General features: G+C 51.1%; 1 protein-coding gene across 2 annotated transcripts; it reads left to right on the top strand.

Moving 5' to 3' along the window:
* Positions 1–1,836: 1,836 nt before the first annotated feature.
* Positions 1,837–15,387, top strand: Rasal3 (RAS protein activator like 3). Of its 2 annotated transcripts, XM_052746737.1 has the most exons (18): positions 1,837–1,878; positions 2,007–2,344; positions 5,190–5,329; positions 5,458–5,536; positions 5,642–5,703; positions 8,328–8,398; positions 8,791–8,917; positions 9,002–9,100; positions 9,526–10,062; positions 10,516–10,660; positions 10,867–11,011; positions 11,828–12,064; positions 12,159–12,360; positions 12,467–12,585; positions 13,324–13,714; positions 13,914–14,071; positions 14,663–14,726; positions 14,820–15,387. In XM_052746737.1, exons 2-18 carry the CDS (start codon positions 2,020–2,022, stop codon positions 14,973–14,975), a joined length of 3,057 nt encoding a protein of 1,018 aa, XP_052602697.1. In that variant the 5' UTR covers positions 1,837–1,878; positions 2,007–2,019; the 3' UTR covers positions 14,976–15,387. The 2 variants fall into 2 exon arrangements, with proteins under 2 accessions (XP_052602697.1, XP_052602696.1); XM_052746736.1 differs by having other exon boundaries at positions 1,844–2,344.
* The last annotated feature ends 1,254 nt before the right edge of the window (positions 15,388–16,641 follow it).

Consider the following 16,641-nt stretch of genomic DNA (forward strand, 5'->3'; position numbering starts at 1 on the left):
AGCAAGGAAAATGAGGAAGTTCTTGAACTAACGCTGTCAGGAGGATCACAGTGCTGAACTAAAGCAAAAGCTAAAGAGTAGACATTGAGCGAGTCCATTCATTTAGAGTTCTAAACCTTGCTGGGAGTGGTGGCACACACTTAAAAACCTAGCACTTATGAATCTGAGGAGGAGATTTTCCATGAGTTTAAGGGCAGCCAGGGCTGTATTGCAAGACCCTGTTTCAAATAATAAAAAGGAAAGACAAGAAAAGTAAAAAGTTCAGAACCAAGCAAATGAAGATACTACAAGTCGGGGAATCGGGGCTGGAGAGACGGTCCAGTAGTGAAGTGTGCACTGCTTTTGCAGAGGACCGGAACCTGTTCAGTTCCCAGAACCTGTGACAGCCACCTGTAACTCCTGCTCCAGGGGATCACACGTTTCCTTGGGCATCTGTACCCACTTGCATGAGCACAAGTACCACACACACACACACACACACACACACACACACACACACACACACACTTGCACAATTAAAACTTATAAAAATAAATCTTTTTATTCAGAGGGGCTAGTGATTGAGTAAAGACATAAAGGAGACTTTTGGAAGATGGCTTCCTTTGTTTTGTTTGAGATGGGTGTCTACTATGTCCTAGGCTGGCCTTGAACTTGGTGTGTAGACAAGGCTGGTCTTAAATTTCTGATCCTCCTGCCACTGCCTTTCAGGTGCTGGAATTAGAGGTGTGCACTAGATATCCAGCCTTTTTTATTTGTTTGTTTGATTTCATTTGGTTAATTTCCCCACTTGAGCCCAGAGTTTCGTTATGTTAGACAAACACTGTGTAAGGACTGGAGGTATGACTCAGTGAGTGCTACAGCTGTGCTGAACATGCTTAATCTTTGGTTCTACAGTAACACTGGGGTGGGAAGTGTCCAGCCAAGTCTTCAGACTCAAGAACCAAGAGTCTAAGTCTAGCCTGGGCTACACACACAGTGAGCTCAAGGCCCAGTCCGTGCAATAAAAAATAAAAATAAAAAGAAGGTTAGATGTGTGGCTCACTAGTAGAGCATAGGCCTTGCATCCTCAGGCCCTAGGTTCCACTCCCAGGGTGGAGGAGGGTGGCAAATGGCTCAGGGGGCAGTGACACTTGCCATATAAGCCTGGGAACTTGAGTTCCATCCTGGGATCTCATTTAAATGTAGGACAGAACTAACTCCACATGGTTGACCTCTGACCACCACATGAGCACTGTGGCATCCACACACAATAATAATCAATGTTGATTTTTTTTTTAAATCCATTCCAAGCTGGGCGATGGTGGTGCATGCCTTTAATCCCAGCACTGAGGAGGCAGAGGTAGGCAGATCTCTGTGAGTTCGAGGCCAGCCTGGTCACACAGAGAGTTCCAGAACAGCAGAGCTATTACACCGAGAAACACTGTTTCAGCAAACCCATCCACCCCCGAAATTAAACAAACAAACAAACAAACAAACAAACAAATAAATAATTCATTCCAATAAAATCGTGGCAGCTTCCTTACACAGGTGAATCCTTCCACAGGATGGCCAGCAGGAGATTTCCATGGGGCCCTGTATCCTTGCCAGCCAGCATTTATCTAGTGTGCTCCCATTTCACAGAAGGCAATTGAAGCTCAAAGAGAGAAGGGTGCACTATCTCAGTCCTTCTTGCCAGAAGCCAGCACTGCCACCTCTCTTCCACGCCCCACCTCCGCATCCTGCCCCCATCATGCCCTCCCAGCCTGACTGTAAAGGGGCGGCGTGGGGGGGGCGGGAGAGGGGAAGAGACAGGCAGGGTCACGTGGAGCTAGGTTACGAAGAAGGAAGCTAGGCACAGTGCAGACGGCTGCTGATTCTGGGACTGGGCAGGAAATCAAGGTAAGGGAGGGTGTGCGTCTGGCACCCTCAAAAGTATTCCTTGGAGGCAAAGCTGAGAAGAGACCGGGGAAGATGAAGACAGAATGTGGGCAGACAATGCGCAGAACTGTCACCTTCTGGTCTCGCAGCAGAGACTCCGCCATGGACCCACCGTTGCCGAGTGAAGCCACCCAAACGCTGCCCGCGACGCCCTCTGCGCTGGCGTCCTACCGTTGGCACACTGGAGGCGGAGGGGAGAGGGCTGCTGGAGGGTTCCGCTGGGGCCGCTTCACCGGCTGGGGAAGGACCCTGAGCCATCAGGAGCCCATGGTGAGCAGCCAGCCAGCCCCTCGATCTCTATTTCGTCGGGTCCTCTCTGCACCCCCTAAGGAGTCAAGGCCCAGTCGCCTCCGGTTTTCCAAGACCCTGTGGGGGAGGCACAAGAACGTGGCACCGCTGGAGCCCAAGCCAAATCCCAAGGCCCCAGGTATGTTCTCCCCCACCCGAGCTGGGACCAGGCTGGGTGGCCGGATGCCTGGGTGTTTGTCTGTCAACCTAACATCAGCCCTCTAGACACAGGAAGTTGTGGGGAGTATGAAAGCCCAGCAGGAAGTGGCTGGGGCCCCCAGCAGCCCTCATCTGTCTTTCCCCCTAAACCGTAGTGAGGGAGACTCACGGGCAGCTGGGCTTCAGGCGGAGAAAGGGGCATTGAACAGACGCATCCTTAGTGCTATCTGGATGTTCAAAGGCTCTTGGCCCCGATGGTTGTCTCCTGTATCTAACCGACCAAGGCACTGACTGGCTCTGAATCTCAGCTGCCTTACAGCCTCTGCCTTACTTTGTTTGCTTGATTCTGAAATTCCCCATCTCTGCCTTGAAGAGCACACTCCTTCAAACAGATGTTTACTCGTTCATCTGTATGTGTGTGCCTGAATGTGGGCATATCTCATCTCCCTTATCACAGCACATGTGCTGAGGTCAGAGGACAACCTGCGTGTATTAATTTATGTTGGGGGGGCAAGCCACAGTTCCAGTGAGGAAGTCAAATGACACCTTTCAGGAGTCAGTTCTCTCCTTCCATCATGTGGGTCCTGGGGTTCCAACTCAGATGGTTAGCCTTGGTGGCAAGCGTCTTTACTTTTTGAGTCATCATGCTGGCCCAAGCAGACGGTTTTTGAACATTGAATTGGTTCTAGTCCCTACCTGAGGCACTGAGGACAGCTGTGGGCAAAGCAGAAGACACCCCCTGCCCTGAAGAGTTCACAGAGTTGGGTGGGTGGGGGGTTAGTTACACACACACACACACACACACACACACACACACACACACACACACGTCAATGTGAAGCTGACAGATGCTGCCACAGGAGAACTAGGAGACTAGTGGAGACTATGAAGCTTAGAGACCAGGCAGAGTACGAGCCCAGGGCCTAGCATATACGAAGACATCCATGAGTAGGAAAGAGCTGGGGCTGTGGATGTGGTTCAGTGGTAGAGCACTTGTTTAACATGGGATTGTGGGTTTTATACCCATCACCAAGAAAAAAAGAAAGAAAAAAAAAAAAGTCATGCCCCTAGTGGGGAAGCAGAGTAGGAAACAAACTGAGAAGATTCAGCCCTTATTTCCTGGAAGCTCAAGGTTAATTCAGCTCTTTCCTAGAAGTTCTTGAAACACCTTCCATTCCTTTCGGAGCTAGGAATATTAATGCACACCGATAATCCCAGCACTTGGAAGGCAGGAGCAGGGGAGGATTGATCTGAACTGTGTAACAAGACTATCTCAAAACAAATGAGGCTCTGACAAGATGTTTGACAGGCAAAGGCACCTGGCGGACAGCCTGAAGACCCATGGGGTGGAAGAGAGAACTGACTCCTGAAAGTTGTCCTTTGACCTCCACATGAAGCTTGGTGTACATTCCACTCCCCAAATAAACAAATTTGGGCTGTCCTCTGGCCTGCCCTTGTGCGAGAGACAAGAGAGTGTGTACATACACACACTAAACAAACGTCATAAATGGCAACTCAGTATATAGTATTATTTTAGAAAAAAATGGTTTCATATTGTAGGGATTTTTTTTTCTCCCCAAGACGGGGTCTTGCTCTGTAGACCTGGCTGGCCTCTGACTCACAGAGATCTGCGTGTCTCTGCCTCCCATTTGCTGGGATTAAAGGTGTACACCACCATGCCCAACTATTTCTTTTTTCTTTTTCCGATTTAAGGGCTCACACAGGAAAGGCAAGTGCTCTAGTACTAAGCCCCCAGCCCTGCAGAATCATTCTTTGAGGCCCTCAGGGTCCACCATATAGTTGCCCTCGACATAGGATCCAGGCAGAGCTTTCTACCAAGCAGCCCTGCTCCTTCTTAGCTCTCCATGCCCCACGGCTCACAACTACTACTCCCACGATTGGGGGTTGGGTGTAGCCAAGCCCAGGGCTCAATCCCCAGCACCACAAACAAACCAACCCTAGTTCCAGCCTTTCTCACCCTTCCCTTTATCTCCCTGGGCCTTCCCCCTCTGCCGGCCTTTGTTCAGACACTCCTGCTTCCGTCCCTTTCAGCTTGGCTGGGTGAAATTCAAACTTCAGTTCAAAACCTAGTGCAAATGCACTCTTTCTGGGTGGGGAGGGGAGTCTTCCCTGGCCCACTCTACTCCAGTGCCACCTCCCCAAGAAAGAAAACTCCCATATACTTCCAGTTTCTTTTCTACAGCTTTCTCAGATGGAATGCCCTCCACCTTAGAGAAGTTATTTTATCAGTGGGCATGTGCACAGCATGTGGAAGTCAGAGGAGAACTGGAGAATTGTTTTTTTCACCTTCTAGGGATTGAATTCACATCAGGCCCCCATGGCTGGCACCTTTACCTGTTAAGCCCCCTTGCTGGCCCCAGATTAGTTATTTACGTAAGAAGCCAAGGCTTCTGCCCCTTCATTCTCATATTCTCTCTCTCCCTCCCTCCTCCCCTTTTGGGATAAGATCTCAATCAGTAGCCCAAACTGGCCGGGAACTCATCATCCTCCTAGCTCAATGTCCTACGGGGCTCAGCCTTGCCCACTCTCTTGGTTAAGAGAAGAATGGTTGTGTTAGAAGCCTGGCTTAACCGCTCAAAAGCTGTGTGATTCTGGGTAGGCCACTCAGCCTATCTGGGCCTCGGTTCTAATGCCCTTTAAACAGCTTTTGAAGGACTGAGTGAGGGAAGGCATGTAAAGTGGTCAACACAGTACTGGGAGAGATTCGTCCGACGACAGCCAGCCTGGCATGGTTCTGAACATGCAGGAGGGCATCAGAGGGAGAAAGGGGAGGCTCTGAAATCAGCATCCCCTCCTCTTCCCAGAGCCAGAGCCAGAGTTGGAAGTACCCCCAGATCCACCTGTTGCACAGATCCCTGAGCCTCCCACTCCTGACATGCCTGTTTGGGACATCGGGGGCTTCACCCTGCTTGAAGGAAGACTGGTGCTGCTTGGTGAAGAGGAGGTAAGAAAGAGCGAGGAGAGGGAAGGGAACTGGACAGACGCAGTGGCAGAGGGGTGATCACCAGAAACATAGGCGCCGCCCTCCTGTCTGTCTCCCCTTTCTGACTGCCAACTTCTATGGGAGGACAGGGTCCTCGCCAAATCCGGATGGGAAGTGCCAGCTCAGAAAGCAACATGCAGGCATCCATGGGGAACCTCCGGGATCCAGGTAAATTTGGGAGACTGGGGAGGCTGTAGAACTGGGGTGCTTTTCAAAGTGATTCGTAATCTACCATGGTCCTGCCCTTAACCTCCTACCTCTAACCACCCACAGATCGCACTCCTGGAAAAACTGAGCTGGAAGCTACTGGTTCCAACCAGGTCCACAATGTTCGGGTATGGCAGCCAGTGTGACAGGGTGGGAGTGAACAAGGTATCCCAGACCTGGGCCTCACACATGCTGTACCATCTAATTAAATCTGGAGACCTGATATATATATATTAGGGCCAGGTGTGGTAATGCATGCCTATAATCCCAGTACACAGAGACAGAATTGCTCAGGCTCCATAGTGAGTTCCACGCAAGCCAGGGATACATATTGAGATGGCCTAAAAAAATAAACACACACATACACACAAAACGACAACTATTTTAAAATGTATGATCTTCCTACCTCTGCCTCCTGAATAGTAGGAATTACAGTCCTGGGCCTGGAGGGCCAGGGCAAAAAAAGGATCATGGGTAAGATCATGGCCAGCTCTGAGCCTCTTCATCTGTTGTTGGTTGAATAGAGCTAAGGAGAAAATTCCTCTGTTTTTGTTTGGATATATATTGTGGGGGGGGGGGGAAGGTTGTGGGGTTTTTGTTGGTTTGCTTTTCAGACAGGGTCTCTCTATGTAGCCACTATGTAGTCCAGGCTGGCCTTGAATTCAGAGATCCAACTGCCTCTGCCTCCTAAGTCCTGAGATCAAAGGTGTGCACCACTATGCTAAGCCCAATCCTAGCTGTCCTAGAACTCACTCTGTAGCCCAGGCTGGCCTCAAACTCTCAGAGATCTGCCTGCCTTTTCCTCCTGAGTGCTGGAATCAAAGGGGTGTGCCACCACCACCGAGCTAGGTTTTATTTATTTGTTTATTTATCTAGTTAGTTAGTTAGTTAGTTGTTTTTCAAGACAGGGTTTCTCTGTGTAGTTTTGGTGCCTGTCCTGGATCTCACTCTGTAGACCAGGCTGGCCTCAAACTCACAGAGATCTACCTGGCTCTGCCTCCCGAGTGCTGGGATTAAAGGCATGCACCACCACCGCCTGGCTCTAGGTTTTATATTTTTAAAACAGTTTCATACTATAGTCCAGAATTTCCTGCAAATTGGTATGTAAATTCTCAGCAATTCTCCTGCATCAGCATCCTAAATTCTGGGACTATAGATGTGAGGCACCACACCCTGTTCCCTCTTTATAAAGAGTCTCTAGAGAATTCTGGCTGCTGGGGCTGGGGAGATGACTCAGTGGCCAAGCAAACATGAGACTCAGAGTTTGGATCCTCTGCACCCATGCAAGTGCTAGGTAAGCATGGCAGCCTGCCTGTAAGTCTAGTACTTGGAAGGTGGAAAGGAAATCCCCAGGACAAACCGGCAGCTGTCAAATCAGTGCGTTCTGGGTTCAGTGAGAGGCCCTGCCTCCTGGTGGAGAGCCTGAGGAAGAATCTTTGTTTGCTTATTTGTTTGTTTCAAGACAGGGTTACAGCCCTGGCTGTCCTGGAACTTGCTTTGTAGACCAGGATGGTGTTCTTGTTTTTGTGTTTGTTTATTTGTTTGTTTTTACTCTTTTATCTTTTGGGGGGCTGCTACCCAGCTCCCAAATGAATCACACACAGAGTCTTATTCTTAATTGTGAATGCCTGGCCTTAGGTTGACTTGTTTCTAGCCAGTTTTCCTTAACTTATCCTGTCTACCTTTTGCCTCTGGGCTTTTCCTGTTCTCTTACTTCTGTAAACTTATTGTCACTCTGTGGCTGGCTGTGTAGCTGGGTGGCTAGCCCCTGGAGTTCTCCTCATTCTCTGGCTACTTCCTCTTTTTTTTTTCTCTCTCTCTCCTCCCAGATTTCTCCTTCTGTATATTCTCTCTGCCTGCCACCCCTGCCTATCCTTTCTCCTGCCTTGCTATTGGCTGTTCAGTTCTTTATTAGACCATCGGGTGTTTTAGACAAGCAAAGTAACACAGCTTCATAGATTTAAACAAATGCAACATAAACCAAAGTAACACACCTTAAAATAATATTCTACAACGGGCTGGCCTGAAACTCATAGAGATTGTCCTGCCTCTGCCTCCAGAGTGCTGGGAATAAAGGCATGTGCCACCATGCCTGGCTCTGAGGAAGACTCTTGATGTCAGCCTCAGGACCGCACATACACATGTGCATACACACTCACTTACATATGCACACATACACATCACACACAAGGACACATGGAAAAATATTGTAAGCATTAGAAACGGAAGCCTGCCTGCTTTACTGAGTTCTAACTCAAGAAGTATAACTTTTCCTTTTCCTTCTTTCTGTCACTGTTTTGGATATTGAACGAAAGCCTACACATGCTTTCCCTGACACTCTGGGCTTTTTCAGCAGCCCCTGTCTCCCTGCACCATGCAGGTGCTTGCTAACCTCTATTACTGCACATGCTGACTTTCTTGGACACTAACTCAAAAGGCGTGGCTAAGGAAGGAAGAAAGGGAGGGGAGGTGGGAGAGGGAAGAGAAAGAAATGCAAGTCGTTGGGGAGGGGGAGATAGCATCAAGATAGCTCTTGAATTAAGAGCATTTGCCCCTCACGAGGTCCTGAGTTCCATCCCCAGTATTGCAAAACATAAATATAAACATCATCTGCTGGTTATAGATATTAGTGCAGCCTGGACATGGGCTGGGTCCCCCAAGACTAGCAGATCCTGAAGGACACTCTGGGAGGACAGAGCTGAGGAGAGAACACAGGGTTCTACCTGGCTCACATACCTCTCTGCCCCCTTAGGGGTTACTCAAGAGGCTGAAGGAGAAGAAAAAGGCCAGGTCAGAGCTGGGAGCCCATGGCCCTCGAGATGGGTAAGAGTCTCCGGGAAGCTGGAAGGCTTGTAGCTCAACATTGTGCCAGTCTGCACCTCTGGGTTCCGTATCCTCACTTCCACCTGACCCCTCCCATGTTCTCTCTATTCTGCCCCACACCGCATGAACTTGGAGCTACACAGACTCCAGCCATTTTCTCATCTCTTGGTTGAAGGGTGGGAGTGGTCTCTGGAATAGAAGCTAACCGAACACCCTGGATCTGGGAGCTCCAAAGAATGCATGGAAATTAAGCCATAAAGGGCTGAGGGGAAGGAAACAGCAGGTCCAACGCTAAGAGACTGAAAGGGACAGCAGCTAGGATGACTAGAGATTAGAAAGCTAAGGTCTGAGTAAGCAAGGAATGACCACTTGTTCCCCTTCCCTGGCTCCAGACCCCCCAGTGCTCTGGGTTCTAGGGAATCACTGGCCACACTCTCTGAGCTGGACCTGGGTGCTGAGAGGGATGTTCGAGTCTGGCCATTGCATCCTAGCCTCCTGGGGGAGCCACACTGCTTCCAGGTAAATGAGGAACCTATCTTCGCCTCTACTAAACCTTGGCTCCATGTTAGCCTCTATTAAATCCTTGATTCCTGTACCCAATAGGTAACCTGGGCGGGCGGGAGTCGCTGTTTCTCTTGCCGCTCCAGCGCTGAGAAAGACCGTTGGATTGAAGACCTTCGTCGGCAGTTCCAGCCCAGCCAGGTCATGAGAGGGAGGGGACAGACAAAGAAAGCCCTTCCACAAGCCAGGCCCTGGCCCTTACACGCCACCCAGTTTGCCCCAAACCCTCCGGTGCAACACACCCACCTAGTCCACACCTGTGCAACCACCAGCCCCATAAATGTCAGACTTGCCCCCGCATCCAGTTCTGGATCTATTTGCTCCCCAAGCCCTGCCTACCAAGTAGTCGCCAAGTCCTCAATTCGGGGCTACTCCTTTTTTTTATATCCTAAACCCCTATGTGTGCGACACTTCCCAAAGCTAGATGTGTTCTGCTTACGGCTCCCAGACATTCGTGGCCCCAGCCTCTTCCCCAAGGGGTCCTGCGACATGGGAGTCACAGTGCGCGTCTTGGAGGGCAGACACATCCGAAACACTCACTCCTTCTATCCCATTCCTGTACGCAGGACAACGTGGAGAGGCAAGAGACTTGGCTGACCGTTTGGGTGCACGAGGCCAAGGGGCTGCCCCGAGCAGCGGCACCCGGAGTGCGTGCGGAGCTGTGGCTGGACGGGGCGCTACTGGCACGCACGGCTCCGCGGGCCGGCCCAGGTCAGCTCTTCTGGGCAGAGCGCTTCCACTTCGAAGCACTGCCACCAGCCCGTCGCCTGTCACTGCGGCTGCGCGGAGCCCGCCCGGCAGGTGCAACCGTGGGCAGGGTGACGCTGGAACTGGACGAGGTGAGCATCCCCCGCGCGCCCGCCGCAGGCCTGGAACGCTGGTTCCCGGTGCTAGGGGCGCCGGCCGGCGCGGCGCTACGGGCGAGGATAAGGGTGCGACGTCTGCGCGTGCTGCCGTCGGAGCGCTACAAAGAACTGGCGGAGTTCCTCACCTTCCACTACGCGCGCCTGTGCGAGGCGCTGGAGTCAGCGCTGTCTGCTCAGGCCAAGGAGGAGCTGGCAGCAGCCATGGTGCGCGTGCTACGGGCCACTGGCCGGGCGCAGGTGAGCAGCCGTGTCTACGCAGATAGGTGGCCCAGAGCAGACAGATAGCGCTTTCTGAATTATGCTGGGGAGGAAGGGCCTGGACAGTGTCCATCAGGGCAAGGCGCCGTGAGGGCCGGGGCCACACTCAACCAATGAGGGACGACTCCTGAAGTTCAACTACTTGAGACTAGTCTGGAATTTCAGCTGCTAGGGATGCGGCCTGAACTTGAACTATGAGAGGCAGACCCTGAACTTCATCTGAGAGGGTTGAGGTCTGAACTTCAGCAAGAGGGGAGGGGCTAATCGGCTCCATTTCTGCTGTGAAAGGTGGAGATTGTGATCTCATCTAAAAGCTGAGCTCTGTGCCTGAATATCATCAGCAAGATGGGACAAGGCCTGTGCCTAGGTATGAAAGCTGGGCCAATGGTTGGGATCCCCAAGTTCATTCCATGTGATCCCTGTCCTCCACAGGCATTAGTGACAGACCTAGGCACCTCAGAGCTGGCGCGCTGTGGAGGCCGTGAAGCGCTGCTATTCCGCGAAAATACCTTAGCTACCAAAGCCATTGATGAGTACATGAAACTGGTGGCACAGGAGTACCTCCAGGAGACCCTGGGTAAGCTGAGAGAGGGATTGGTGCCAGAGGTCCAGGAAGCCCCGAGTGACCTGTCTTCTTGGAATGAATGGTGCCTTCGGGTGGGAGTGCAGTGTTGCTATTTCCCCAAGATGTTAGGTGCTTCCAGAGTAAGTTGAAGATAGGGTTGGAGGCTGGGTGTGATGTGTCTGGGTTCATGACCTTAGACTGTCTGTTCTGGACCTCAGGGGAAGTTTTGCGGTGTCTCTGTGCCTCCACTGAGGACTGTGAAGTGGATCCTAGCAAATGCCCTACACCAGAGCTCTCCAAACACCAAGCCAGACTCCGAAACAGCTGTGAGGAGGTTTTTGAAGCCATCATCCACTCTTACAAGTGAGAACCAGGGACCCAGCACTCGAGTCCAGCCATGCCTCTCAGCCACTGCGCTGCCCTGACCAACCAACAAAATGCAGGGCACTCAATTAAATTTGATTCAATATTGGAGATATGCTTATATCAAAATCAAATTTAACCACCGGGGTTTTATTTGTTGAATCTGGAAAACCCTACATTCATGCCATACCACCTAACCCCAAGTAACCTAAAGACTCACTTCCTTTGCCTTTAACCACAAGTGATTCCGACCACTTAACCTTGGTCAACATAAGATTTTAATTCCAAATGATGCATATTCCTAATCCCATGACCCCTGTATCCCAAATCTCATGAAACTGGTTATAGGAAACATGAGCATCCAGTCCCTTAGCTTCTGACCCTAGGATAACTTGCATGCTTAATCCTGTGATTTATGATCCCAGGTAACACTGTAACCCTCGCCTCATCTTAAGTCATATTATACTCAGGCACCTCACTCTCATGTGGAATTATAACTATACCCCAAACTCATGGCCTTTGTTCCCATGTGATCTTGTCTGCAAATCTAAGAGTAGACTCTAGAGGTTGCTATACTTGTGCTGTAAGTTCTTATAAGCCTCTGGGATCCAAGCCCCAAGCACTGTTATCCAGATATCCCCAACCGTGAAACCCAAACAACAGGCTCAATGAAAAGAAAGCACACACAGGCTTCATGAATCACAGATAAGCTGTGTAGTGCTTCCCATACACCTGATCTCTGGATTTATGACCTTGATCATCCACGATCTTTATGTCCCTATCCCCTGCCTCTAACCATTGCTTCTTCTGCCCCAGCTGGTTCCCAGCGGAGCTGGGCACTGTCTTCTCAAGCTGGCGAGAAGCATGCAAAGCCCGTGGCTCTGAGGCACTGGGACCCCGGCTGGTGTGTGCCTCCCTCTTCCTGAGGCTCCTATGCCCTGCCATCTTGGCACCCAGCCTCTTTGGCCTGGCACCAGAGCACCCGGCCCCAGGCCCAGCCCGAACTCTTACACTGATCGCCAAGGTTATCCAGAATCTTGCCAACCGTGCTCCGTAGGTGCTGGGAGAATGTGGGGCAATAATGGGATCGGGGAGTAGGGGGTTGGCAGGTGCCTGTCATGACTCAACCAGTTTGGCTCCAACTCAGGTTTGGTGAGAAGGAAGCCTACATGGCCTTTATGAATAGCTTCCTGGAAGATCACGGACCAGCCATGCAACACTTCTTGGACCAGGTGGCCGTGGTGGACGCAAATGCCACACCCAGGGGCTACCAGGGCAGTGGAGACCTGGCCCTCCAGTTGGCAGTTCTTCATGTCCAACTCTGCACAATCTTTGCTGAACTTGACCAGGTGTGGCCTGAACCCAGAACCCTGGATGCAGGGCAAAAAGGCAAAAAGGCTGGGAGGCATTGGTGCCAGAGAGTTCACAGGACATCTTCCTTGCCTGCCTTGACAGACAACCCAAGATAGCTTGGAACCACTGCCCACCATACTTCGAGCCATCGAAGAGGGCCGGCCTGTTCCAGTGTCTGTGCCAATGCGTCTTCCCCGCATCCGCACCCAGGTCCATGCCAGGTAACCTCAAGTCTGGCCTGGGTTCTCATGGGTGGCAGGAGGGGTCCCTATGTTAAGATGAATAATGCCAGGAGCAGGATCATGTTGGGGTCAGAGGTCAGAAGCTGGGGATGGCATCATGTAAAAAGACAGGCAGAGGAGTGGCCCACTGTGTGGTCAAAGGGTAAATATTCACAGAATCAGATAGAGTCCAAGATTGGGACAGAGTCATGTCAGAGGTCAGGAAAGGGTCACCGCCAGGGTGAGGGAAGGTAGCTTTGTGGGGTTGTGGATGGGGTCAAATCAGGGGTCAGGTGGAGACATGATGTTGCAAAGGTCAGAGGAGCAAAGGTCAAGCTTCGGGCTTAGGACAAATAGGACTAGTTATGGGGTTCCAGGTTAGACACCATTTTCTATCAAAAAGCAAGAACAGGGTCAGTTCAAGCCCAGAGGTTGGGAAGAAGATAGGGTCAATTGGGAAGAAAGTGGATACCCTTGTGAGCAGAGGTCGATGCCAGGGTCAGACTGGGATCAGAGTTACGGAAAGGGTCAGGTCAAGGTCAGAAGTCAGAGCCAAAGCTGGGGAGGGAGAAAAGATTAGAGTGGGATGGTAGTCAGAAGTTAAGGACAGCGTCTCATCAAAGTCATGGGTCAAAGTGTGGTCCTAAGAGATAGAGATATACTGGTGTAAAAAGGGGGGTCATTTAGAGTTATCTCCGGGGCCAACTGAGGGTCTGAACTTCCGCATCCCACCTCCAGCTTCTCTTCAGGGGAGAAACCCGGTTTCCTGGCACCCCGAGACCTCCCCAAGCACACCCCTCTCATTTCCAAGAGCCAATCTCTGCGCAGCTTTCAAGGGGCAGGGAGCTGGGCCCGTCGGCGTCCAGATGAGGAACGGTCCCAGAGGCGGCCTCGGCCAGTGCAGCGCACACAGAGCGTCCCTGCCAGGCGGCCTGCCCGCCGCCGCCCTTCTGCAGGTCCCAGGCCGAGACTCAAAGACTCACTCCGCACTGGCCCAGCGCCATGCCGACGGGCCTGGACTGGAGCTTCTGCATCGCTGCCTCGGAAGCCATCGGTGCCATGGCAGCGCCAGCTGGACCAGCCCGGGGACCGATACCAAGCTTTGGGAACTCACCGACCAGTGGGCAAGGTGACATCCGGCCCAAATCTTAGCCTGGGAGTGGGGCGGGCCGCGGGTAGAAACGGAACTAAAAAAGGACCTTAGGACTCATCTAACCGACTCTGAGACTGTTTTCCCCGCCCAACAAATTCGCTAACAGAGTAGAAAAATGATAAAATGAGGATGGGACCCGAGGATGGGTCGGATTACAGCTGCTATCTTTCCATAGCTAGCAGAGATACAGTGCGAGGTAGCTGCACTCCGCGAGGAACAGAAAGCTCTGTCCCGTCTGGTGGAGTCGCTGAGTACCCACATCCAGGCCTTGACGGAGCAGCAGGAGCAGCTGCGCTGTCAGCTGCAGGACCTGGACTCCAGACTGGGAGCTGGGTGAGTCCCGCCCTTCCCTGTAGCTCAGATCCCTGCCTCTTTGACAGGGCCAGCCAGATCTCACCCAGAAAGTCCCTCCCCGCCTAAGCCCGCCCCCAGGTCCTAACAGCTCCATTCCGTAGATGAGCAACCTCCAAGTTACCACCCCAGGCCCCTGCACATACTGCCGGACCTATCTCACACCTGTCTTTGGCTGGTCATTTTACTCACACCCCTTCAACCAGCCCCTCCTAACCGGATTGGACCATCTCGGCCCTTCTCGTCCATTGGTCAGTCTCTGCCTTCAAATGGCGATTGATTAATCCTTCCATCTTTTTCCCTCCTTCCTTTTTTCCTTCTGTGAAGCAGGATTTAGCTATGTAGCCCAAGCTAACCACGAACCCTCCATCCTCTTGCCTCAGCCCCCTCAGTGCTGAAGTTACAGGGTTACACCACTATACTTGGCTAGTCTTTGCCAAGACCCTCCTTCAGACACCCCCTGTTCTCTAATCTGAACAAGCCCCAACCACTGGATCCCTGGCTGTCCACCCTGGATAGAAGGGAGTTTCTCAGCTTTTGACCTGCCCCCTCTCTTGCCTCTGACCCCCACAGGATCTCAAAGTTGGATTCTGAGGGTGGTCTTCCAAGCAACGGAAGCCACAGGCTAAAAAGTCTGGTGAGACTCTTGCCTGAGACTGGAGGGGAGTGGGGAGTCCGTTTGGTGAACACCCCCACCTTGACTCCAAGCCCATTTCCACTGCCTTCCCAGGAGCACCGTCTGACTGAGATGGAATGTACTCAGGACCAGCTGAAGGATACCCTCCACAGTCTGCAGCTTCTTTCAAGGACACCAGGGTCCTGGAGCCAGCCCCTGCCTCTCAAAACGCCATGTGTCAATGGAGCTGAGCTGTCAATGGGCACTTGAGCTCTCATTCCACGCCACGTGGTCTGGAAGCTAAGCGAGCCACTACAGAGGGTTGTATGCCTCTGCCTCAGCCTTCATGGCTGTTAGTGGGGGACAGGGTGGGAGGTGCCAATCACTCTGATACTGTGAGGTTGCCCAATAAATCTCTATTTCAGTAAAATCACTGGCTTTTCTACCCCTACAAATGATTAGTCGGAGAGCACACCCAGTTCTCCATTCGGCTCTCCCAAATTCTTACCTAATTTAAAGTTCCTCAAAGATGGAAGTAATAAACAGACTCTTTCCATTGCTGTGATCTAGGCCATCACTCCAGGAGATTCCATTCTCTCATCTGTAAAATGTATCTAAAATTCTCTACGTAGTAGACAACTCTTTGTTAAAGGTGTTCAATAAAAGGTATTAATCGTTGTTATGGGAAATGCCTGCTTTTCAGTGAAGCACAGATCTCCCACCCTCCTATGCCACCTCATCCTCTATCAGTATCTCAGGTCCCAAGTGACTGAATCTTTCTAGATTTCAAATCACAGTCCAGGCAGGGAGGGCATGTGTCTGAGAGGCAAATGAAGTAAGAGAATGTAAGGGGAGAATACAGTTGCATTCTGTGGCTGGTTGAGTAAATGCACAGGTATTTGACTCATGGATAAAAGGGAAGGTAGATGAAACAATAGACAGATGACTAGGTTAGCATTCACTGAATGTTTGACTTGGTAGATGTTTAAGGCAGGTCACTAATCATAATGGATAGGTCTACTTAGAGAAGAATGACTCACTATAGGAAATTAATACTTGAACTAATGAGTAATCAAATGTACATACACATACATATCTCACATTTATTGAGGTCTTTTGGGATTCCCAAATGAGCCATGGGAAGATAATAAAGTAAATAAACATGAACTCCTGTCTTCGTCACTTGGAGAAGATGAATATGCAATTGATGGGTGGATGTTAGACGGATTGTTGAATCCTTTTATTATATGGATAAATAGATACTTGGTTGCTGAAGCAATGGCCCTGTATATGGGATATGGGTGGATAGGTTAAGTGAGTTTTTGGATAGATAGTAAGTGTTTAGAGGCATGAATGGATAGGTGATTTGTTCATTGGGTTGTTGAGTGGTTGATGGATTGAGCATGTGGATAAACGGGTGGACAAATGGTGATGAATGGGAGAAAGCTTGTGATGTGTATACAAGAGCTAGTCTGGAGGTTGAGATCTTAAGACTAAGTGAAGGAGAGCTTAGCATTCGTGACAGACATCAAGTAGTTCTAGGGTCTTGGAGATGTTGAAGTCCAATGTAAACAATGAAGAAAGACCAGTGACCATGTGATTGGAAGAGACTTGAAGCTAAGGACTGACTGGGTGGAGTCCTCAATGATCTAAGAATGACCCAAAGGAAAACTTCTCTGCTTCCTTCCCACTCATCTGGTGTTACTAACCAACCTAGTATAGGAAGAACCAGTGGGGTGCAGGAAGATGTTGTTATGGCAACAGAGCCCCTCCCTAGACGCTCAGGTCCTGCGGACCCTTTAAGGGTGGCCTGCTTGGCCACTCCCAATATGGCGGCGCGCCCGTTGGACCCCCCCCCCCCGGAGTGGCACAAGGGGGGGCAGACCTCCTCATCATGGCGGCGCGGCGGGGCTGTCGCGCTGAGGTCACGGCGGCG

The sequence above is a fragment of the Peromyscus californicus genome, unplaced genomic scaffold (assembly GCF_007827085.1).
Source record: "Peromyscus californicus insignis strain IS unplaced genomic scaffold, ASM782708v3 Scaffold_1__1_contigs__length_55948999, whole genome shotgun sequence".
NCBI lineage: Eukaryota > Metazoa > Chordata > Mammalia > Rodentia > Cricetidae > Peromyscus > Peromyscus californicus.

Bases quoted from the DNA above. Each gene is read 5' to 3' on its own strand.
- Rasal3 (XM_052746736.1), top strand. From the start codon at position 1,951: ATGAAGACAGAATGTGGGCAGACAATGCGCAGAACTGTCACCTTCTGG. The intron at 5,537-5,641 runs GTAAATTTGGGA...AACCACCCACAG, and splicing joins GGGGAACCTCCGGGATCCAG to ATCGCACTCCTGGAAAAACT. The intron at 5,704-8,327 runs GTATGGCAGCCA...CTGCCCCCTTAG, and splicing joins ACCAGGTCCACAATGTTCGG to GGGTTACTCAAGAGGCTGAA.